This window comes from Diaphorina citri, unplaced genomic scaffold (genome assembly GCF_000475195.1).
Source record: "Diaphorina citri unplaced genomic scaffold, Diaci psyllid genome assembly version 1.1 scaffold174, whole genome shotgun sequence".
In the NCBI taxonomy this organism is placed as follows: Eukaryota; Metazoa; Arthropoda; class Insecta; order Hemiptera; family Psyllidae; genus Diaphorina; species Diaphorina citri.
Window position 1 is genome coordinate 4,327 of NW_007377611.1, and position 26,337 is coordinate 30,663.

At 36.8% G+C, this 26,337-nt stretch overlaps 1 protein-coding gene across 1 annotated transcript in view; it reads right to left on the bottom strand.

The window, feature by feature from the left end:
- Nucleotides 1-1,602: 1,602 nt before the first annotated feature.
- The window catches only part of LOC103505441, a 60,390-nt gene continuing 35,655 nt past the window's right edge, over nucleotides 1,603-26,337 (bottom strand). The window contains exon 5 of the mRNA XM_008469771.2: nucleotides 1,603-1,851. Coding sequence (XP_008467993.2) covers nucleotides 1,603-1,851 — 249 coding nt within the window. The remainder of the gene's footprint in view (nucleotides 1,852-26,337) is intronic.

A 26,337-nucleotide genomic window follows, 5' to 3' on the forward strand; every position in this document is an offset into this window, starting at 1 on the left:
AAAAAAAAAAAAAAAAAAAAAAAAAAAAAAACAAAAACAAACCCTTTTTTAAAAATTTTTTTTTGTGTGTTTTTTTTAAAAAAATCTCCGAGGGTCGTTCTCGTCCTTAAAAAGACATTTTTTGGACTTGAGAGATTATGACGTATGATATAGTTGGATATTCTGGGTATGTATTCTAAAACGCTTACAGTCGCTCCTGAAAATAATATAGATCATAAATTTTAATTTACTATCGAAAAGCACAACAATACAGTCCAGTAAACAATATACGTACATCTATACCTAAGTAAACTTCGCTTAATAAACTATACCATTGTTATGGTAATTGAAATATCCAATACAATAATGTATGTAGCCATCTCACTGGAATAACATATCCATACCGGATGGTACTAATGAGAGTAATGAGTGTGTGAGCGTTGAAAATAATTTCTTTGGCAAGGTTTACATTGGACATTTAATAAAGTTGAAATGGTGTTCCTCCTTGAATGTGCATTAAAAAGTATCGAATATCTGCAGGTCTGCACTCGGAGTGCTGTACTGCTGATCTGATTCAAGTTGCTGAGAAAATCGATTTCAAACTAATTGGGTTTTAGCTGTTAAAACATTTTCAAAAGTTCTGTGCATTTTTAAAGAAATATGTACTGCTTACTTAGATCTGTCACTGATTCTCGTAAATTCATATAGCAAAATTGGGGAACAGATGGTACTCTGTTCCCCAATTTGCATTTGAATGGCATTTTGATTTATTCTTTAACCATTGGGAGAATATTTCCAAATGCGTTTAGGACACCCCATACATTTTTTGAATTTTCCACAAATCCACTCGAATTTTGGAAACATTTTTTCCATCGAAATATAAACTCGCGGTGAGAAAGAGGAGAGGAATGGAATCAAATTAGAATATTAAATGAGAAAGCAGATGTTGCTTTCCATCCCCATTAGTTTAGTATGTCTCATTGCTCCTGATTGTCTTCATAAAGATTAAAATTTTCGGTTTCCCCCTTCTGAAATAATTTATAGGAGCATAAAAAGATTAGAAAGCAGAGCATAAACAGCACGTTGAGTTACTTTACTGCTCTCAGTATGTTCAATATGTTCATTGCTGAATTCTGAGTGCCAACTCAACTTGATTTCTATATTATTGCTACAAGGATTTTCGGATAACAGTTTTAAGCTTTCTGTGACTATATCTAATGTATTAAGATCCAAGTGTTATCTTGTATGGTAGATTTTCCTAAACATAATATGTATCTACCTAGAAAAAGGAATAGATGTATCTACCTAGAAAGCCAATGTCAATGCGATAGGTATTTATTCAGGTCTACACCCTAATTCACCCCTGTATTAAGATCCAAGTGTTATCTTGAATGGTAGATTTTCCTAAACATAATATGTATCTAATACCTAGAAAAAGGAATAGATGTATCTACCTAGAAAGCCAATGTCAATGCGATAGGTATTTATTCAGGTCTACACCCTAATTCACCCCATATTTCCTGGTCCTAGCCACCACCTAGAGCTCTAAATAACTCATGAAATTCAAGGGCAAAAGAAGAAGAATCTTTAACAAGAAAACGAAAACATTTATCCAATTCACATTCAGAAATTCCTATTTAGTCCACTACAGAAATGTTCCAGTCCTGCAAGATAACAAGCGATGTTATTTAGATGTTCGCGCAGTACATTTCGCTTTATATGGTTGAGTTCAAGGAGACAGACATCGGGCATTGTTTGGGCTTTAGAATTCTGGCGTAACACGAGAATCTTCATGTCATTTGGATGATTGATAGGAGTGTCTGCTCTGGGGACACTGAGCGCCAGGACAGGATTTAGGCCAGGAAGAAGAATCTTTAACAAGAAAACGAAAACATTTATCCAATTCACATTCAGAAATTCCTATTTAGTCCACTACAGAAATGTTCCATTCCTGCAAGATAACAAGCGATGTTATTTAGATGTTCGCTCAGTCCATTTCGCTTTATATGGTTGAGTTCAAGGAGACAGACATCGGGCATTGTTTGGGCTTTAGAATTCTGACGTAACACGAGAATCTTCATGTCATTTGGATGATTGATAGGAGTGTCTGCTCTGGGGACACTGAGCGCCAGGACAGGATTTAGGCCAGATGTAAAATGCCACCAAGCGTTGCACCGGTCTTAACCAAAAGTTTCGTGTCTCATCCTTGTCACATTTCACAGCTACATACATACCAAATTTCAAGTCTCTAGCTCTTACCCTTCTCGAGATATTTTGTTTACAGACAGACAGACAGACACACACACACGGACCAATGGCTGAAACTTGGGATTTACGCTCTAGGAACCTCAAAACGTGTTTTGGCACTAAAAACTGACCATCGAAAATTTGACCCGATTACCTTCCTATAGCATAAGGAAAGTAATACATCATTTTAGGCCAGGGTGACTGACCATATCACGAGCGCCAAACTGTGGCCCGTGCAACTTCCGAGTTTCCAGCTAGCTATTTCGGATCCCGAAATTCGGGATGTAGGTACATACTTAGCTTTGTAAAGAAAATGGTACAAGAATCTGATATCCTCTTAGCAGGGAGAAAGCGGCACACCCACTGCTTTTTGTTTCAGTCAGTACTGTACAACAAACTACTGTGCGTCCGATTTTATTATTATTATTATTATTATTATTATTATTATTATTATTATTATTTCACCTTGCATGCATTTTTATAACAAATTTTATAAATGCATCATAAATTCCATGCGAATTGTTCTTTTGTTTAATGTTCCGACAAGATGCTGGCGATTCTTCTTCATCCTGGAGCATGCTTTGATGGTGGTAATATTTTTTTCATATACATACCTATATAAATAAAAATAGGTACATGGGATTCAGCAAACATGAAATAATATATGTTCATGTTCACATACATAGTTTTCTTCTGAATGAATGATTCAATGGACAATTATTTTCCCTCTCTCTGTGTTCTTTGGTTCGACGTTTCTTTTAAATCTACAGAATTCACCTACATATCGACCTATGTACTTACCTACCCACCTGGTAACGTTTGGTGGCAGTTTTTTGTAAGATATTTGAAAAAGAAGAACAATCTTTTCCTCTTGTTCTATACACGTACATATTTATTTTCTTTAAAAAAGTATGAATTTTTCTTAGACAGGGAGCTGAGGACGGAAAACTCACGTGGGAAGGTACAAAATTTTTGACCATTGCATGTGGAATACAGTAATAGATCAGTTGCGCTTACTTGTGTGATGTTTCAAAGTCATAGAGCAGGAAAAATGAGGACCAATGGAATTTTTCTTTTTCTTCTACGACTTCTAGATACCGAGATAAATCGATTTAAATAATACTGATAAATCGTAAAGTTTGCCGTCACGACATATGCTCCCGTAGGCGATGACGTCATAACTCATGACTCCCGCTTTGTTTGTTTGTGCGCAAGCGTTTCTGCGCATTTTGACATTAAGTCTGACGTCACAACTCTTTGAACTTTTTAATTAGAACGGCAATTAAAAATTGAATTTTCGACCTTTTAAAGTTACTTTTTCGGAGTTTTGACTTCAGATTTGGATTTTTCACAACTTTTTACGTAGGAATCGACCTTTTATTCATAATTTTTACCCAACTGCAACTGCTCCATTGGGGAACAGATGGTAATCTGTTCACCAATTTGCATTTGAATGGCATTTTGATTTATTCTTTAACCATTGGGAGAGTATTTCCAAATGTGTTTTAGGACACCCCATACATTTTTTGAATTTTCCACAAATCCACTCGAATTTTGGAAACATTTTTTCCATCGAAATATAAACTCGCGGTGCTCATAATAAGTAACAGATACTCGTGCTACATATCCGAGGTAAAACAACATTTTGAAAGGTTTTGTATTTTGTTTATTGTTTTAAAAACAATAATTCGAAAATCCAAAACCCAACTATTTCCATCTACCTTCTTCCATCTCTTTTGGTTTCATACTCTGAAATTTAATTATCCTTTGTTTTATAACCATAGAACTAAATTATTCTCGATTTCCTGTTAATTTTTCGCCATATTATTGGGTCCTCTCCAAACACCATTGATTTTTTCTAACTTTTCCAAAAACAAGAACGAAATTTTAAACCAGATCTCTAAAATTTGAACCCCATTTCAAAATTCAAGGAATAACCACTTTTTGACTGTTTCCTTGATTGGTTTTGAAAATTTCCATCTAATGAATGGACTAATATTCACATCTAAATTCTAATCACCAATCAAGCAAAGTCGACAATCTATAATTTTCGACTTTCAGTTATTGATTGCGGCAAATTTTGAAAAAAAAAAAAATTCCAACGCTGTATGGTGTGGACTTGGCCCCCTAAACTCAAAACCACTTCATAAAAAAACTTTTTTGTGGGCTTTCGACCTTTAAGAAAGGTCGCAAAGGTCTTTGGGGGCAAGTTTTACGTTGAATGTAAATAAAAACTGTTCCCTGTCCTTTTAATGGCGTAAGACATATTTGGACTGGATTTTAAAAAAATCGATGCCGGAAATTCGATAGCACCACCTCCCCAAAGTGATCAGCCTTTGCAGGAATCAAGGTGTCTATGTTTTCAGGCCGACTGAAAGAAGTTAAGGGGTGCTGCTGGGCCCTCAAAATTTGAAGATTTCACAATTTTTCACTGAAAATTTCACAGTTTTTCCACCATTAAAAATCGATGCCGGAAATTCGATAGCACCACCTCCCCAAAGTGATCAGCGTTTGCAGGAATCAAGGTGTCTATGTTTTCAGGCCGATTGAAAGAAGTTAAGGGGTGCTGCTGGGCCCTCAAAATTTGAAGATTTCACAATTTTTCACTGAAAATTTCACAGTTTTTCCACCATTACACGAGCTTACGAGGGTTCAAAAATCAATCACAAGATTTGACCAAAAACAAACCATACTTACCTACAGATTTCAAGTTAAATACAGAAGTAAACCATGTAAAAAGAACACACCCAGCCTAAGCTGGGGATATGAAGTTAAAACCACAGGGATCACATGTAAATCCCTTCTAAGTTTCCAAACAAACTGACACACAAGATACTATCACACCTCACATCTCTGAATGCTGAAACCCTGAGATAATATCAAGTGTTTGTTAGAAAGTAACAACTGGATTCATTGAAATGTAAATATGAGTTTCTATTGAACTAAACTCGAGTGGTCGCTACACGAAGTTGTAACACTTTTGTTTTCGATATAGATTTGAAACCATGATGAACACGGTCGGACCGATTTGACATCAAATATAGCTGGGAAATATAATACCAGAACAATAGTTTCATTCACCAACGAATCTCCATGACAAATGCAATGAGACAATAGAAAAATGAATAGAGCTGCTGGTCAGAGATAAAAGAAATGAGTATTATTATAAAGATGTGCAGACACGCACACGGACCAATGGCTGAAACTTTGGATTTAGGCTCTAGGGACCTCAAAACGCGTTTTGGCACTAAAAACTGACCATCGAAAATTTGACCCGATTACAATACTTTCCTCCCTATAGGATAAGGAAAGTGAAACAATCTTATTGCACAGATAGTAGGTATGTAAGAGTACGGACCCATGTACGTTTTGATTCATTTTCTTAAAGATGTGGGCTCGGAGGAACAGGGCAGAACAAAGTGGAGTGGCAGTTAGAGAAAGAATAAATTATGAAAGCAAAGATTACAAATTAAGTTACTCTACAAGTCACAGGTTGATACTGAAAGCTGAAAGTTCATTATAACAGATGGTAATCTGTTCACCAATTTGCATTTGAATGGCATTTTGATTTATTCTTTAACCATTGGGAGAGTATTTCCAAATGTGTTTTAGGACACCCCATACATTTTTTGAATTTTCCACAAATCCACTCGAATTTTGGAAACATTTTTTCCATCGAAATATAAACTCGGTGCTCATAATAAGTAACAGATACTCGTGCTACATATCCGAGGTAAAACAACATTTTGAAAGGTTTTGTATTTTGTTTATTGTTTTAAAAACAATAATTCGAAAATCCAAAACCCAACTATTTCCATCTTCCTTCTCTTTTGGTTTCATACTCTGAAATTTAATTATCCTTTGTTTTGTAACCATTAATTTAGTTCTCGATTTCCTGTTAATTGTTCGCCATATTATTGGGTCCTCTCCAAACCACCATTGATTTTTTCTAACCTTTCCAAAAACAAGAACGAAATTTTAAATCAGATGTCTAAAATTTGAACCCCATTTCAAAATTCAAGGAATAACCTTGTAAAATTCAAAGAATAACCACTTTTTGACTGTTTCCTTGATTGGTTTTGAAAATTTACACCTAATGAATGGACTAATATTCATATCTAAATTCTAATCACCAATCAAGCAAAGTCGACAATCTATAATTTTCGACTTTCAGTTATTGATTGCGGCAAATTTTGAAAAAAAAAAAAAAAAAAAAAAATGTTGAAAAAAAAAGGTTCGCCTCAAATCCGTTCGAGAAGGAAGAATTTAAAAAAAAAAAAAAAAAAAAAAAAAAATGTTGATAAAATAAATCTATTGATAAAAAATGAGCGGCAAAAGCATTAAATTATAATCGGGCCCCATCCATTTATTTCCATGGATTATTATTATTACCAATGTCATTCATAATAATTAATAATTCATGATGCCCACAAGACTAGATAGAATATGACTGCAATTTCAGGGAAATAGTTTCCATGTTAGGAATCCGTCGAGAAAAGAACAATACCTGGGAAATTTAGATCCAGAGGAAAAATGGGGAAGAAAGATTAAACAAGCGGGGCCCGTCCCTCCGGGAATTTTTCGATCTTGGTTAAGGAAAATCAATATTTATGTACCTACCTATTTTATTTAATATTCAGTTTATTATTATTATTCTTGATTTAATTTTTTGGTTTTACTTTTATGTAATGATTTAAAATCAAGACTAGAGCCCGTTCTCCCTTTATTCCCACACCTCGGACCGGGGGCGTTTGGCGGCTACGGCCGTCCGGAAAATTGAAATCGGCCCAAAATTTACGTGGAAAGGTACACGAATTATACCATCGCCATATGATGCGCACTTGGCCCCTAAACTCAAAACCACTTCGTAAGAAAACTTTTTTTGTGGGCTTTCGGCCTTTAAGATCGACGTTTCTTTTAAATCTACAGAATTCACCTACATATCGACCTATGTACTTACCTACCCACCTGGTAACGTTTGGTGGCAGTTTTTTGTAAGATATTTGAAAAAGAAGAACAATCTTTTCCTCTTGTTCTATACACGTACATATTTATTTTCTTTAAAAAAGTATGAATTTTTCTTAGACAGGGAGCTGAGGACGGAAAACTCACGTGGGAAGGTACAAAATTTTTGACCATTGCATGTGGTGCGCAAAGTCGAGAACAAATAGGAAACCCATTTCTTAGACCTTGGACCGGGGGCGTTTGGCGGCTACGGCCGTCCGGAAAATTGAAATTGGCCCAAAATTTACGTGGAAAGGTACACGAATCATACCATCGCCATATGATGCGCACTTGGCCTCTAAACTCAAAACCACTTCGTAAGAAAACTTTTTTTGTGGGCTTTCGGCCTTTAAGAAGCCTTTGAAAAAGGCCATTTTGGGCCAAAATTTACGTTGAAAGGTACACGAAAAATTCCAACGCCATTCGATCTGGGCTTGATGCCCTGATTTCAAATATGTACATCGTAAGAAAACATTTGTGTGGGCTTTCGGCCTTTAAGAAAGGCCGCAAAGGCCTCTGGGCCAAAATTTACGTTGAAAGGTACACGAAAAATTCCAACGCTATATGGTGTGGACTTGGCCCCTAAACTCAAAACCACTTCATAAAAAAACTTTTTTGTGGGCTTTCGACCTTTAAGAAAGGTCGCAAAGGTCTTTGGGGGCAAGTTTTACGTTGAATGTAAATAAAAACTGTTCCCTGTCCTTTTAATGGCGTAAGACATATTTGGACTGGATTTTAAAAAAAAAAATCGATGCCGGAAATTCGATAGCACCACCTCCCCAAAGTGATCAGCGTTTGCAGGAATCAAGGTGTCTATGTTTTCAGGCCGATTGAAAGAAGTTAAGGGGTGCTGCTGGGCCCTCAAAATTTGAAGATTTCACAATTTTTCACTGAAAATTTCACAGTTTTTCCACCATTACACGAGCTTACGAGGGTTCAAAAATCAATCACAAGATTTGACCAAAAACAAACCATACTTACCTACAGATTTCAAGTTAAATACAGAAGTAAACCATGTAAAAAGAACACACCCAGCCTAAGCTGGGGATATGAAGTTAAAACCACAGGGATCACATGTAAATCCCTTCTAAGTTTCCAAACAAACTGACACACAAGATACTATCACACCTCACATCTCTGAATGCTGAAACCCTGAGATAATATCAAGTGTTTGTTAGAAAGTAACAACTGGATTCATTGAAATGTAAATATGAGTTTCTATTGAACTAAACTCGAGTGGTCGCTACACGAAGTTGTAACACTTTTGTTTTCGATATAGATTTGAAACCATGATGAACACGGTCGGACCGATTTGACATCAAATATAGCTGGGAAATATAATACCAGAACAATAGTTTCATTCACCAACGAATCTCCATGACAAATGCAATGAGACAATAGAAAAATGAATAGAGCTGCTGGTCAGAGATAAAAGAAATGAGTATTATTATAAAGATGTGGGCTCGGAGGAACAGGGCAGAACAAAGTAGAGTGGCAGTCAGAGAAAGAATAAATTATGAAAGCAAAGATTACAAATTAAGTTACTCTACAAGTCACAGGTTGATACTGAAAGCTGAAAGTTCATTATAAGATGCTGCTGGGGCACTGAAAGAGACATCAATAGAACGAATAACTAGCTGGTTCACGGAACACAGGTATGTGAATTCTGGAAATTCAAAACGGATGAAAGGTCTTAAAACAAGATGTGGTTTTCGCATAAAAGTCACTTCCAGTCAAATGAAAATGTTTTCCAACCGTCAAGAAAGAAACTCAGACGTTCACAAAACTTGGAACACCCTAGGGAGAAAAGTCCATTTGACAGAACATGAACTTTTCTATTCTATGAATTGTATGGTGTACCTACTGTAAACTTTCATATGGAACTTTCCTTGAAGTTGTGTGATTTGTGATTTAGGTTTGACTTTGGTTGTAGTTCTAATTCGAATAGTACTGGTGATGACATGTCCAGGTATACCAAGGGTTCTAGAATTAGACAGTCCGGAATGGACAACACAGAGTGAAACAGAGGAAGTGATGCAGGTAAAATAAAAGTTGTAAGGTAATAAAGAACTTTCCGAGGCGGATAATTTGACACGTGCCTAAGAACAAAACATTTTCTCATACATCCTATGGATTTTCATGGGAGCAGGTGGCTGAATTAATTTGTGTGTATAAAAAAAGAAAGAAGTACGGAACAATTAACTGTGAGCAGAATTTTAAACATCTTTCACAATGGAAAAAGCTGAACTTGTCTTGCCTTGACTTTTAAGTTTCTATTTTCAAAACAAACCTTGCAATAAGAAGAGGTAAGATTCTTATGTACCTGTATTTTACGGAATTTTAGAAAATTGGAAAAAAATTGGCCTTCTGTAGATTTTCAAGTTCATTCTACAGTGCTTCATTATTTAAATAATTCAATTAGGAACTGGAAAAAAATAATCAGTTAATAATGCTTTCTCTCTCTACCTCTCTCAAATTTATTCAGCTGTATGAAATCGAATTAAGCATGGATCCTGAAGGAAAGATATGAAATTCTCATCTGAATGGATATGTTTAAGGTAAAATAATATAATTCATGTAGATTTGTAGATGCTCAAGTCATTTGTGTGTCCTATCTGCCTTTCCCTTGGGGACTTTGTACAGTGTGGAAATTGAAATTGTGGTACTGTTTGCTTAGAATGCTATGTCCAGACACCCTAACAGAGAGCTGAGACAATTTCCCATGAAAATATACTAACATGGGTCAAGTTCATACATGCAGCAAAATATTTATTATGGTTTAGAAATTTAGACCAAGGCAAGGGTTTTTTTATTTCGTTTGTATCTGAGAAAAGAGTGAGGCGAACCTGTGAGCTAAAAGAATTTACTTTCTGTTTGTTTTACGATAACTCTCGAACAATCAATCCAATAAAGGAAATCCGTTCACTTGATTTTGGGGCCCACAGGGCCTGTATGATAGAAAGTGAGCCTACAGAGGGCGCTTATTCGAGACATCCACTGTTGAAAATACTAATAGGTTTCATTCGTTCTACAGAAACTTAATCCAAAGACGACAGATTGTAAAGTTCACATCAGCACAAAGCACAAGGAACGTAGTGACAGCGGAACCAGCACTATGCTATGTAAATGACACAAGAGTTCAAGGTTCACGAATGAAATTACATTTTTTTTTAATCTATTCAGAGAGAGCTGAAATTTGCAAGGGAAGAAAGCAGAGATAGAGAAGAGGGAAAAGAATCTGTGAGAGAAAAAGAGAAACATGGGTTTACTCTTGTTTCACAGACACAAAGCGTTGGGCACTACGAGAATAATATGTTTGAAATTTAATACCCCCATAGCAAGAGGGAAAAATCTTTGAGAGAGTAAAAAAAAGCAAGGGGGAGGAAAATTTATAAAAGGTTTTCAAACATTCTGTGGATAACAAACTGGTGGTACTCACAGAACAGTGGGTACAACACAACTGCCCTCATAACCATACCACCTCATACCTACTAATGTGACACAAAAGAAAAACTACACTTACACAACAGATTTCAAAGGCTGAAATAACTCAAACGACTGCAAAGAATAAGAATGTAAACGCATGCATAATTACACAACAGATTTCAAAGGCTGAAATAACTCAAACGACTGCAAAGAATAAGAATGTAAACGCATGCATAGCATAAAGGAACAACTAGACTACAAGATAAATCTATTCGGCCTAATTTAGTACAGTAAAAATCGACATATGAAAAGGGAAAAAATAATAGATCTGTGAAACTTTGGGAATAACATCATTTTAGCATGTACTTGAAGGGAAAATATTAGAAAGTAAAAAAGTCTCTACCAATTCCGGGGGCGGAACAGTGTTTTTTCCGCCAAAAACTGCCGCCCAAAACGACTTTTTTTACATTTTCGTAAATAACTCGAAAACCATTCACCGCGGAACAGTGTTTTTTCCGCCAAAAACTGCCGCCCAAAACGACTTTTTTTACATTTTCGTAAATAACTCGAAAACCATTCACCGTACGAAAATAATGTCCACAGACAAAATGTAGAGAATAAAATTTCCTACATTTTATATAGTTACAGTTTTTTCGTCAGACGTACTTTTGTCTGTGGACATTATTTTCGTACGGTGAATGGTTTTCGAGTTATTTACGAAGATGTAAAAAAAAGTCGTCTTGGGCAGCAGTTTTTGGCGGAAAAAACACTGTCCCGCGCCCGGCATTGCTAGACTTTTTTTCCCTTCAAGTACATGCTAAAATGAAGTTATTCCCAAAATTTCACAGATCTATTATTTTTTCCCTTATTACCTCGCCTTTTGTGTCTTATTTTACTGTACTATTTACCGTTGAAGTTTATAAACAACGTAGTACCTACTTAATACATAATTATAGTAATCGTGTATATTGTTGGAAATTATTATTATTCTTTCCAAGGGAAATACTATTAAATGGTTTATAAGGTACAATATTTACATCAGTAAGCTGATGTAAGATAATAATGTCACAAAGAAACAAAGTCATCATGGTCGTACAGCGCCAGCGGTAGTTGACTTCAAGAAATACATTGAAGATCTACAGATACGTACATACTTTTTGGAATACACTATTACTCCATCTATCCGCTAAAGGAACAACTTATGAGAAGTGATATTGACAGAAATATATTCTCTGGTAGTATAGTACAATAGACAGAAATCTTGGAAAACAAGGTGAGATCATTACTCATTTGCAAAATAATTTTGAACCGAAAAGAATACGAGGAAAGATAAACAAGATGGAAACGTAACGTATGAACGAACGATGAGCCAGGGAACACAACCATATCAAAAATATGATAAATATTCCTAGATATAGAACAAAATAAATCATTTTTCCCAAAAATTAAAGTGATAAGTTGAAGTGAAAATGTGAATAAACTAGAGAAACAGAAATGATATAAACTGAGTAAATAGGGATGAATATGAATTATGACCTTTTTTCAAAAAGAAAGCACTTCAGAGAGCTTTTTTCTGGTCTGTTTTTTTTTTTTTTTCAATTTGGAGTTTTTCCTACTCCAGTTCATTCGCTTCTTCTTCTTTTCTGAAAGTAAATATAAAAAAAAAGAGAGGTTGTACATACAAAGAGAATTTTAACAGAGAAAAAGAGTACTAAATTTTCATATTTCGAAATCAAAAACAAACAAAAGACTTACAGAATGATCATCATAGCAAAAGCATTCGGCGCGAACGACATGTAAACATAGTTAAAGCGCCTAAAGAAAAAAAAAAAAAAAAAAAAAAAAAAAAAAAAATGATTCTACAAGTCTTTGAAACACAAGATTAGTTTTAACTTTTAACTATATTTTGGGCAGTTTAAAGCCGTGTAAAAACCTCCGTCCATGATCTATCAACTCTGTCTAGAAAGGCCAATACTTTCTGAATTTTCAACATTACCTTACCAATTCCTTCGAAATCTCGAATATTCCCTCAAGTGACCAACGCGTAATTTAATTAACATAAAATGTATTGCACTTCCAGTTTCCACATACTAGAGTTCACCTGGTTTCAATTTGTTTCCTCTCACACGTTCCTCTACCCTCGTCTTGTCCTCCACATAACTCACAATACCTGCACTCCAGTTTATCTTTTACAAAAGTGCCCAGAGAATTCAAGAGCTCCCTCTCTCATAACTTACTTATACCTCGAGTTAGATATTCCCAAAGCAACTCCTCTCCCTGTCGCCTGGTTGGTTGAGGTTGCAGAATGCAAAATTGAACATAAAAAATGCATTCCCAGTAAAGATAAATACTTTTGACAGCAAAAAAAGCTGAGCTACAGCATATTTTAGTTTCTTTGAAGTTTTGTTAGCTACCTGCTTCTTTTTTTATCATCAGTATTCTTCCAGGAAGGTTCTCAGTTTTTAAATTATACCAGATGGGTACTCGTTATAGTCGTTATGTAGGTACTTATCACTTGAAATGAGAAATGTATGAGTCTTGAGAAAAAAAGATTTAACAGAGTCAAGTCGAATTAACCCACATATTATCAAACTGGGTCAGGGATGAATGGATGATGTATTCTTTAACTTGATTTGTATTCAAATGGGAATATGGATATTCTCTGCAAAACCAAAGATCCCATTCTCAGAAGCCATAACACAAACAAATTCCAAATCTACCACACTACCAAAAAAAAATGGTGTGAACATCACACGACTTTCCTTATCCAGAAGATTAAATTATGCTTAACTATACTTCTTAGATATGATTTTGGCGGCTTCTCTTATAACTTTTTCGATATCTCTTACCATTTAGTCAGTAGAGCCGAAAACCGCCAAAAAGCGGCCGAAATGCCGCCAACCGCTGCACCGATCTTATCCTTGCATTCTTGTCACGTTTGTGACCTACATACCAAATTTCAAGTCTCTAGCTCTTATACCGTTCTCGAGATATTTTGTTTACAGACAGACACACACACGGACCAATGGCTGAAACTTTTGATTTAGGCTCTAGGGACCTCAAAACGCGTTTTGGCACTAAAAACTGACCATCGAAAATTTGACCCGATTACAATACTTTCCTCCCTATAGGATAAGGAAAGTGAAACAATCTTATTGCACAGATAGTAGGTATGTAAGAGTACGGACCCATGTACGTTTTGATTATAAAGATGTGGGCTCGGAGGAACAGGGCAGAACAAAGTAGAGTGGCAGTCAGAGAAAGAATAAATTATGAAAGCAAAGATTACAAATTAAGTTACTCTACAAGTCACAGGTTGATACTGAAAGCTGAAAGTTCATTATAAGATGCTGCTGGGGCACTGAAAGAGACATCAATAGAACGAATAACTAGCTATTCATTTTCAACTCACGCCTCTCATTTATAATCGAGAGGAAAATCCATTTTCCAGACAAAGCACTTTAGAAAAACCCCCCAACACCAGAGACAATTTTAAAAATTAAAGTCCTATAGGATTTTGAAAAAGTAAAAATGAAAGTGCGTTTCCAGAATACACTTTTAAACCTACTCACCTATAGGTAGGTATCTGATATTGTTTTAAAAACGAGAGGATTTAAAACTCTGGGGAAATATGTTGTTGAAAAATTAGAAACAGGAATGGTGTGTTAAAACAAAAATTATATGAAATTCTCAAGACTACACTGAACATGGAGGATGTTGAGTTGAGGTGGGTGGAATTTTCTGCTGTCAATATGAACATCAAATACATCATCACAAAGTAGATACATGACTACTTGAAGTATGCTAGAATAATGTTAATATTGACAACTATGGATGTGCTACGATGGAGGAAAGAATATGTTTTGTTGCCTGTTATAGACGTCAGAGTTTACACCAAACACAGTCCAACAAACTTGACCACGTGAACTTTTGTTATGCTACCCTTTAACATCCTACGACGTACATAAGTACTAATCTTATTATAAACAAACCTGGAGCGCCCAAAGCTCCACTCCTTTTTGAAGAACATGATTCTATTTATTTATTTTATACTTTTCAAAGGGAAAAATTCGTCTAAAAAAAGGAAAAAAATGTAGCCTTGAGATACCTACAACTCCTACAAGAATGCATTGAACTTGTAAAACTAATAGAGCAACATGAGAGAGAGCGAGCAAAGCTTTTGTAGTCAAAAGCAGTCATGTACAGTAACAAAGGAAAACTTATATGAGGAAGACACACAAAACACATCTTCCAAAACAGATCACTCTTTTACTGTCTGAAACTTAAAAAAAAAAGAGAAACTTTTATATATCAGAAATTCAGAAAGGAACAAATAGAATAAGATACATAGCCGGCATAGACCTCATATCAGTATGGAGAGAGTTCGACAAATAGACGAATAGCGAGGAAAAAGAATACATTTTCCTGCGAAAAGAATTCTCAATACAATATAACTTTAAACAAAAAGTTTTCTCCCACTTTTTCAAAATGATATGTTACAGAAAGTTGAAAAAGACGAATGCATGCTTTCCTGGGAGCTAGAGAACTTGAGAGAATCTCTAAATCAGGGGTCTTCAACATCTTTTGGTTCAAAAGCCAGATGACTTCTTTAATTCTTTGGCATGCCTAACATAAATGCGAAACACCACATAATAAAAAAAAAATATCATGAACATGGACACAATACATGATGAACAGCAGTGAAAGAAATTATTGTAAGAGACCCTTGCTCCGGATGGGGATAGTACGGGCTGATGATGATGGGGAGGTTTCTTATATTCTTTTTGAACTGAGATGAAAAGTCAATATTATTTTCCTGCACGTTTTTCCTTCTTTTATTTGCAGAAATCCAGTCTGTTCACAAAATCTTACGTTTAGGCCGCTTCTCTCACGATATGGCCTGAAGACATCAGTTGGATACTGCTGTTCTCTACTCCATTAGTACACTTGAGTAACTTTCACACAAGTTGACGTTCATATTCCAAAAACTTGGAAACTTTGGGAAACAAGTACCGACTTCTTCGAGTTATTTATTCATATGCTTGAGGTCTTGGAAGGTTGGAAGCCTTCAAAACTCAGGGAATATGTTTGTTTAGAAAGTTAAAAAATCCAAGCTTTGAGTTTGACCTTTTTACCGCCCAATGCTAAAGAACTGTCACGACATGTTATCAGTCTATGAAAGATGACATTTTTGCTAACAAGAAAATACCAATTTAAATTTTCAAGAGAAAACCCCTTTTTGTGTAGTTCAAAACTCTTGACGCCTCCTAAAGTCACAAGATCCTCATCAACCCTAATCCTCTCCCACCTGCCTCGTGCTACAACGCCCCTACTCGTTCGTGTTCACCAACACGTGGATTTTTTTAATTTCGCCAAGATTTTGTAACCGCTTCCAACATCGTTTTCTCAACTCAGTTCCCCTCTTCTTCCTTTCCTTTTGCGCCCTTTTACCACAATCTCCCAGTCCTCTCTCCTTCATTTCCTTCTCTTTCCCCACTCTCTGTTACCGTCTTCTCCTTTTTCTTGGTTAGTTTACCCCATTCTCTTTGTACGCAAAAAGCCCACTCCGAGGATTAGGTGTAGGGGCAAACAGCCCTAGATGGGTTAAGCTTCTACGAATCTTACCCCAATCGCTGTTTCCTCTCTTTTCCTTCTCCTTCGTCCCTTTACACCACTCTGGTCCAATCTTCTCTTTACACCACTATCTATTCCAATCTCCAATCTTCTCCCTTCCTTCGTTCCTTTATCCGTCTCTCTGTTCCCTTTCCTCCGATGGTTTATTTCACTCTATTCTCCCTTTCCCTTCTCCTTGTCTCTTTACATCACTCTTCTTCTTCTCCTTCGCCCCTTAACACCACTCCTCCCTTCCTTCGTTCCTTTATCCGTCTCTCTGTTCCTTTTCCTTCTATAGTTTATTTCACACCATCTGATTGAGACTATCGAGAGGCTGACGAAAAACACCAACCCCATCTGAACATGGGAAAAGGTGAAGAAAAAGAAGAAGACTGTGAATAAGAAATAGGTCTTCACTAGACCAAATTAAACAACTAATAAAGTTGGATTCTCAGAGCAGCTTCTCTGCTATTGTCCGTACTAGACTAAGTACAACTGGACGTCGATGCGTAGTTACAACGTGGGAAGTCTTGGTTATTCAAAATTTCACTCCAAGGTTACCTACACTGTTACAATCCTGTCTTCTCTTCTATCCTTCCTTCCTCTCTTTGAACGTATTCGGTAAAAAAGCTGAACAAAATTCTTGACCCCTAAAAAATGTCTGTGTGTCGGTCAGCACAATATTTTTCACCATCAACTTCACCAGTGAAGTCTGTGAGGTGATATTTCAAGGTGAAGAAGACAGGCCTGACTCAAGTAAAACGGTCGTTTTACTCTGACGCCCCTGAGGAACGAACAAGTTCACGATATCGCAATCGCTCACGCTCCACATGAAAGCTATAGTTTTCAGCCGTAGTTGTTGTTGTTAACATTGTCGACTACATCTCCGTCTCTAAGGTCAGGAGCTGCGCCACCTCTACAGGATTGGTCCACAAGGCTGTTACATCAGTCGGTAGTGTCGTGTTTAACAACAACTTGTGTGATATCGTTGCCGTTGGCTGAATCATGACTTCATGTGTGACCCGAGGTTGCTTCACTTTTATCCCTTCTCTAGGCGTGGCTCACGACCACACGTGCCTAATCCACCTCCGTGGGAATCCTGCTTGCTCGCCTGGAATGACTGAGTCCTTTTATCTTGCAGTGAGCCCTACCTACTATGATTGTAGATAAATTCGTTGATGATTGACGATAAAATTCAATTTCTGATTTGCACAATAATAGGTAGGTAACAATGTTTACAACTACAAAGTAATTTGTATTCGATAGTACCTAGATACTTGGGCACGTGTATTCTGATGTGCTTTGGAAGTGTTTACTTAGATCTTTCCTTTTCCCTGTTTCTATTATTTATTTCTCTCTTGTATTAGTTGTATTCTTTTTTCTTTCCTTTCGTATCGTGTACTTTCTTTTTTTCTCCAACTCTGATACTTTCAACTATACGTAAGGTATAAAGGTGCTATACCTACATTACTACGTTGTAAATGTTCAGATGGAAGCGTGATGTGAAAATAATGAAGAGGGTTGGAAGGAAAGAAAAAGGGGGAATAGAGTAAACAGAGAGACGAAGGAAGGGAGAATAGAGAGAAGTAAACTATCGAAGGAAAAGGAATAGAGAGACGGATAAAAACACGAAGGAAGGGAGAAAATTGGTACAGAGAGTGGTGTAAATGGAAGAAGGAGAAGGGAAAGAGTGGGGTAAAGAGACGAAGGAGAAAGAAAAGAGGGGAACAGAATTATAGAACTCTACGGAAATACGGGTTTCTGGCGAACAACAACGTCCCAAAATGGTTTCCGTGTCAGCGAATTCATTTCACTGATTTGACTCCAGACAGAGACTGTTTCAACACAAAATTATTATTCTGAGGCACAGAAAATCAAATGTTCACTGTACATATTTTCAAGCAAGGCTGCCTAGATTTCCCAAGTACATAAATAGCTCCTTGAATTTAAGGGGGGGGGGATACTAAATCAAATAACCTGCTAAGGTGATTTTGGTTGCGTGGTAAAATTGGCCATAACTATTCAAGTTGAATCACATTCTCATACCCTACACCCTACAGATTTCATATTGGACCCTAGTACAGTCCTACATAAATATCCGAAATTCCATTATGTTGGCAGGTTCACCTCAAGCATCTCATGCTCCTTTGTTTTCCTAGGTAGGTTTAATTTATCATTCCACTAAAGGGAAACGGGAACAGAAAATGGACAGGATTCAGGAAGATATCTATTATAAATATTTATGTAAAGGTGGGGTATGAATTTGGGTCAGACTAAGCGACCAAGGGATTCCAGTGCTGTCAACAGATGCGGTTATGGCATTGGATTTTCTGGATACTTACCAACTATGTATAACAACTGCAGTACTCCTATGGTACTCGGGAAAATTTTCACTGTGAGTTTGGTTAAGCGGTTGATTTCCCTCATTATAAATGTTATCGGAATGTAACCAATGTTTAATTTTAATGTTGTTCTAGGTTGGAGTTTTTTTTATGAACGGATAAATGGCCTAGCTCTTTGAGTGCTATTATTTTAGTTGTCAACTCGAATTCTTATAAACCTGGGAAAGAAGTGTCTATATGTATATGACTGTGTAGTTTCAACCTTTCCCCGTACCTGCTCTATTCAACGTTTTTAGAGTAAATCTACACTGAAACAACCTTGAAAACCCTCGAGGAAACCCGTGGTACCTTCTGGGAACCTAGTCACAAGCTGCGAGAGAGCAATATTTCAACCTTTGTTGTTCTAGGTTGGAGTTTTTTTTTATGAACGGATAAATGGCCTAGCTCTTTGAGTGCTATTATTTTAGTTGTCAACTCTTAGATATAATTCTTATAAACCTGGGAAAGAAGTCTCTATATATGACTGTGTAGTATCAACTTTCAACCTTTCCCCGTACCTGCTCTATTCAACGTTTTTAGAGTAAATCTAGACTGAAACAACCTTGAAAACCCTCGAGGAAACCCGTGGTACCTTCTGGGAACCTAGTCACAAGCTGCGAGAGAGCAATATTTCAACCTGGCAAACACAAGTAGGTAAAAAGTGAAAAATAGACGGGAGAAAAAAAAAAGGATATTAAAATATAAAAGCACGAGGGAAAAAACAAGAAAAAATTCGAAAGGAGGTAAAATAATAGACGTGGGAGAGACAAATTTCAACCTGGCAAACACAAGTAGGTAAAAAGTGAAAAATAGACGGGAGAAAAAAAGGATATTAAAATATAAAAGCACGAGGGAAAAAACAAGAAAAAATTCGAAAGGAGGTAAAATAATAGACGTGGGAGAGACAAGAGCTAGGAGAATGGGGTAGAGAAAAGAAAAAGAGTGGCAAAGAGTAAAGAAAGGAACGAAAAAGAAGAGAACATTACAACATAATGATGTTTTTAATAGTATTAAGATTTTTTCTTTCCATTTTAATTAAGTAGCCATTCTGTAATATAATTACATTTTTTTTTTGTCCTTGAAGGTTTCCTAGGGTAAGAGAGGGAAGGGGGTCAGACTTATGTGTTGTTACACTTACTTCATATTTTTATATAATTTGATTGATTAATTAACAAGAAAAACAAGAAAACACTGTAGCAAACAAGCTTTCTTTTTGATAAAACATCTACTATAAGGAGAGACAAGAGCTAGGAGAATGGGGTAGAGAAAAGAAAAAGAGTGGCAAAGAGTAAAGAAAGGAACGAAAAAGAAGAGAACATTACAACATAATGATGTTTTTAATACTATTAAGATTTTTTCTTTCCATTTTAATTAAGTAGCCATTCTGTAATATAATTACAGTTTTTTGTCCTTGAAGGTTTCCTAGGGTAAGAGAGGGAAGGGGGTCAGACTTATGTGTTGTTACACTTACTTCATATTTATATAATTTGATTGATTAATTAACAAGAAAAACAAGAAAACACTGTAGCAAACAAGCTTTCTTTTTGATAAAACATCTACTATAACAGAAGGAAAATTTCATTACTTTCATCCCCTTTTTTTCTTTTCCTCGTGAAAAGTTTTACGCGTTTTGTCAAGTTTTTTTGTTCTTTTGCAGGTTGGAAAATGGAATAGAAATGTACTCGAGAGAGTGGGGGAAATCAACAGTGTGATGTATAAAATAACTGTCTACCAACACTTGGAAAACTGGGAAATTCTCAAGTAAACTGTAAATAACTCAATTTAAATAGGGCTCGAGCTATTACAGAAGGAAAATTTCATTACCTACTTTCATCCCCTTTTTTTCCTTTCCTCGTGAAAAGTTTTACGCGTTTTGTCAAGATTTTTTGTTCTTTTGCAGGTTGGAAAATGGAATAGAAATGTACTCGAGAGAGTGGGGGAAATCAACAGTGTGATGAATAAAATAACTGTCTACCAACACTTGGAAAACTGGGAAATTCTCAAGTAAACTGTAAATAACTCAATTTAAATAGGGCTCGAGCTATTTCGGGCACCTCTCTAAATAAGAACAATAATTACCTAAATAATATAAAAGAAAATAATGTCAGCTTGCTAATAATAAAGTAGACGGAAGCAAAGTTTCAAGTTCCCTTGGTCTTATCTTTTCTTTTTTAATATGAAACAAAGGAAAGATGTAATGGAAAGAGCGATAGGTAGAAAGAAAGGAAGGGGAAGGAGGAGTAAAAAATATAATAAAAACAAAGGGAGAGGGATGGGAAGAGAGAAGGGACTGGAAGATGAGAATGACAGATATGTTCAGGTATGAATTTATGAGGGCACTTCAGAGAGAAACAGAAGAGAATGGAAAAATGAGGGGGACATGAAGAGGGAGAGGGAGGGATGAGAGAGATAATAAACAAGTGACAGTCTCTCCATCCAACCTAGTCACTGGAATCAAGGAATAAAATAGACCTATACAATAGTGATACATGGCGAGTGACGAGATGTGGGAAATTTCTAGTCTAATTTTCACGACGAGAAGTGGTCCTTATCTCGTGATTTCCTGAACCGAGAGTAGCAAGAGTAATAATGTTAAAAAGTTAGAACTTTCAAGGGTGTACACAACACTTGGTAAAACAAATTAAAATCAATAGGGGAAAATGAAAAACGGATCTTTCACTACCATACCGGGTTTCGCCAGTTACGGCATCTTCATAATACCACTGAAGATGCCGTAACTGGCGAAACTCGGTATGGTAGTGAATAAAATAATATTGTAAAGCAAAAAAAGCGATCTGTTTTTCATTTCCCCTATTTAATAATAATGTCTCATCTCGTCTCTAATCTTTGAACTAACCGATCAACAACTCTTGATCTACAACCTAAAATGAACAAGGAACCTCTGTACAAAATTTGAAGAGCTGAATCTCATAGCAGTGATCTTCTTTCGTGAGATTACTCGTACACTGTATTCAGTATTTTATATTGTGTGATATAGCCCCATATTTATATTTACTCCCAGATACGTATACCATTTATCTCATGGACCAAACGGATTATCATATTACCCAAATTTCCATTTATTTTGCGTAAAAAATGTTTCGAAAATATATGGGGAGGTATATTCTATTGTACGAGTAGCAGCTCACATGGGAATTTCCATGTAACGTATTTAGAAAACTTGGAAAAGTAAAAACAATAAGAGCCCCTTGATATTTGAAATAAAAGGAGAAAATATACAACGCTAGAGGTTCGGTAAGTTTTTGGAAAAAGGTAGAAAAATTCCTAGGGACTTTGGAATTTTTGGAATGAGACAGGAGTATCAGAGAAAAAGACTAGTGGTACATTTTCAGGCCTGACTTCAAAGGGTTTCGAATAGCTTCCGAGGAACATTTACAACGTAGTAATGTAGGTATAGCACCTTTATACCTTACGTATAGTTGAAAGTATCAGAGTTGGAGAAAAAAAGAAAGTACACGATACGATAATTATTCAATAAGCGCCATCAGCAATCCCTTACATTAATGTTTTAGTTTTAAGCGCTTCGAGTCATTCTGTAAGTGTAAAATCATTATGAAAGACGTTTTGACAATATTTTACCAAAGTACCCCACTTTCACGACGAAGTTGACCAAAACTGAAATCACGTAGAATGCAAGTTTCGATGGAAGCGTGATGTGAAAATAATGAAGAGGGTTGGAAGGAAAGGGAGAAGAGAGCGAAGTAAACTATCGTAGGAAAGGGAACAGCGAGACGGATAAAAGCACGAAGGAAGGGAGAAGATTGGTACAGAGAGTGGTGTAAATGGAAGAAGGAGAAGGGAAAGAGTGGGGTAAAGAGACGAAGGAGAAAGAAAAGAGGGGAACAGAAAGTGGGGTAAACTATAGAAGGAAAAGGAACAGAGAGACGGATAAAGGAACGAAGGAAGGGAGGAGTGGTGTTAAGGGGCGAAGGAGATGAAGAAGAGTGGTGTAAAGAGACAAGGAGAAGGGAAAGGGAGAATAGTGTGAAATAAACCATCGGAGGAAAGGGAACAGAGAGACCGATAAAGAAACGAAGGAAGGGAGAAGATTTGAGATTGGAACAGAAAGTGGTGTAAAGAGAAGATTGGACCAGAGTGGTGTAAAGGGACGAAGGAGAAGGAAAAGAGAGGAAACAGCGATTGGGGTAAGATTCGTAGAAGCTTAACCCATCTAGGACTGTTTGCCCCTACACCTAATCCTCGGAGTGGGCTTTTTGCGTACAAAGAGAATGGGGTAAACTAACCAAGGAAAAGGAGAAGACGGTAACAGAGAGTGGGGAAAGAGAAGGAAATGAAGGAGAGAGGACTGGGAGATTGTGGTAAAAGGGCGCAAAGGAAAGGAAGAAGAGGTGAACTGAGTTGAGAAAACGATGTTGAAAGCGGTTACAAAATCTTGGCGAGATTAAAAAAAAATCCACGTGTTAGTGAACACGAACGAGTAGGGGCGTTGTAGCACGAGGCAGGTGGGTGAGGATTAGGGTTGATGAGGATCTTGTGACTTTAGGAGGCGTCAAGAGTTTTTGAATTACACCTCACGTCTGGAGATTACTGAAGGGACATATGACCTTTGAAATGTATGTTGTGCAAGACAAAAGACGGGCTCTCACCAACGAAGTAACGAAATGTAATCTGCAGAGTCAAGTTGATTGGACTAGAATATTCAGAAACCAAAATTTAATAAAATCTCTGTTCAAGTAGGTATACCTAATAATTCGCGTTCAGGTTTAGGCAGTTGGAAATGGGACATACAAAGTACGACGCTCTATATCTCCGAGCAAAAGCATACATACACTTTCTATCTGCCTGGTAAAATTTCCTCGCACAAATTGTCAATTTCCACTTGAAGTGGCACGCAGCATTATCGAGATTGCCGAAACATAGCTGTGACGGTGGAGGAGATATTTCGTCTGAATTTTAACTAGAACAACACAAGTCTACACCAGTGTTACCTCTCTCTCTCTCCCTCCTTCCCTCTCTTTTTCTGTGTCCTGTTTTAAGACGATTTAAAAATGCCGTCAACACCCTTTGCCGCTCTTGCGCCCCGCGGTGCTATCTGCCGCTCAGCCGCGGAGCAATGGGCGGCATGACAGTGCCTCCGTTAGCGATAAACGATCCTAAAAGGATAAGGTTCGTTCTTGGAACGGCTGGGTTTCTCATGTACTAAACGGTTACGATCCGTCTCCGAGGAGCATTTTGTTACCTATTGGAAATTACGAGTCCGTTTACTTCAGCAGTAAACTCCAAGTACCTACCTACTAAGATTAAATTTTTGAGCAGGGTATCGAGTATCCAAACGGTCATCCAATCTCATACCGACACGACATGGTCAGAGTTGCTTAATTTAGGAACCCCTGAGAGGCAGGGGTGACTGATACGAGTATTTATTTTTCCAAGTAGTAATTTAACACCTCAAGTGAACAATTTGTCTCGAATGACTTCCTAAGAGGGACATTTACAAGTGCCGGAAGTTATACTTTCTACAGCACTGAAAATGTTCCAGACTTCCATATATGTACGTGTTGGCAGGAGGTAGAGATGTAATATATTTGTTCTACCATTCTATGATACTATCCAGTAATAGGAAATGTTTTCTAAGGGTTGAATTGGGCAAGTTTCCAAACAGCGTCCTATGTTGTTAAGGTACCGTTAGATACTAGTTTCTAATCTACACAACAATCTTGAAACGAACAACTTTTCAAACCTCCCTTCCCCCCCCCCCCCCAAATCCCCCCCCTCTTTGTTTTAAACCTTTTAATTTTAAGAGCTTTTCAAACCCCCCCCCCCCCCCCCCCCCCATAGTCCGCACCCTATTGATTGTAACCTTTTAGATTTCAGGTTTATTGGGGGGGTTAAACCAAACGACTTTGCAGAAGTTTTTCATTAATTCCCCCTAATGAACTTTAAGGACACACAAGACAGACAAAAAAGAGGCAGCCAATATCTTAAAAGGTCAATTTACTTTATCATAATCACCCAACATACCCTTTTTTGGGTATGGTCAAATTTATGACGGACGAAATGCACACATGCAGACACTTTGCTTTAACTATCCTTTAGATTGGAAATTCTAGACTTTTCAAAACATCTCCTCAATATCAGTATTTTCAATAATAAGTATATTCCTGAACTATTTCTTTTGAGTTGCATCGAATGTCGAATGAAAGTCGTCAGTAGATACCGTAAACCTTTTGAAATGGATTCTGTTATTCCTTACCTATAACATTTCCAAAGCGTTTAATGTAACAACATACCTGGGTTTTGCTTTAACTATCCTTTAGATTGGAAATTCTAGACTTTTCAAAACATCTCCTCAATATCAGTATTTTCAATAGTAAGTATATTCCTGAACTATTTCTTTTGAGTTGCATCGAATGAAAGTTTGCAGTAGATACCGTAAACCTTTTGAAATGGATTCTGTTATTCCTTACCTATAACATTTCCAAAGCGTTTAATGTAACAACATACCTGGGAACAGAGATAAGAAAGTAGACAGGTTAGTAAGAAAATTCTAACATAACATGAAACCTATAATCGAGGCCATTACAGCCATTGCTGTCTTACGTGCTGTACAGCTAAATAGATGTTCTAACACCTGTTTAAACGTGAGGGATATCAAGAAAAAGGAATAGGTAGGTGTGTTTTCTAGGGAATATTGTTTCTGGGAAAACAATCAGACAAGCCGTTGGAAAATCACATCCTCTCTTCGTAATATGCTAAACCAACAAATAATATGCTAAACCAACATTTTCAAATAGGTAGTAAGAAATTTTCAGATAATGCAATTCGCGGAACACTGTTTTCAAAAGCTTTACATGTGTTTTCTAGGGAATATTGTTTCTGGGAAAACAATCAGACAAGCTTTCATAATATGTAAAATCGTAGTTCTAAACCGTCGGAAAATCACTCCTCTCTTCGTAATATGCTAAACCAACATTTTCAAATAGGTAGTAAGAAATTTTCAGATAATGCAATTCGCGGAACACTGTTTTCAAAAGCTTTACATTCCAAATTCCAAAATACAACATTGGTAAATATGTGTGCTATAATAATTGACTACATTTTGGAATTCGTGGGTGCAGCAGGTCCGTATCCAGGATTTCATAGAGGGGGTGCCAAATATTCGAAGAGTGGCTTATTTGGGGGGCCAATATTTTTCATATATTATTACATTTGATAGCATAAAATTGTCCGAGATGGGAGGGGCGGCCCCACTGCCCCCTTTTAAATACATCCCTGGGATAGGGAGTATTAAAACTGTGATGCTAATAAACATGGGTATGAAGACTATGAAGTTAAACTCGGAGGGAAGTAATAGGGGACTAAGAGAAAGCATATGAGAGAACATGACCAGGGGCGTTCGCAGCCGAACCGGGCCCCGGGGCGAACTCTAAAAATGGGCTTCTCCTCGCAACAGATTTTTTTTTTTTTTTTTTTACAAACAAGAATAATAATAATGGGTGTAGTTTCATCTTTTATTTTCATTTTTGAGGGCGAAAAACTACTTGTTTCGGGCCCTGAAGGAGACTGGGGCAAACGGGACCAGATGAACGCCTGAGAATCGCCCTGAAAACGGGAGACGCGTAAAATGTAAATTTATAGGGACATGAAGTAGATATGTGGAAAAGGGAGAACTATAACAAATTGATAAGGTTCTCGGCGAAAACCA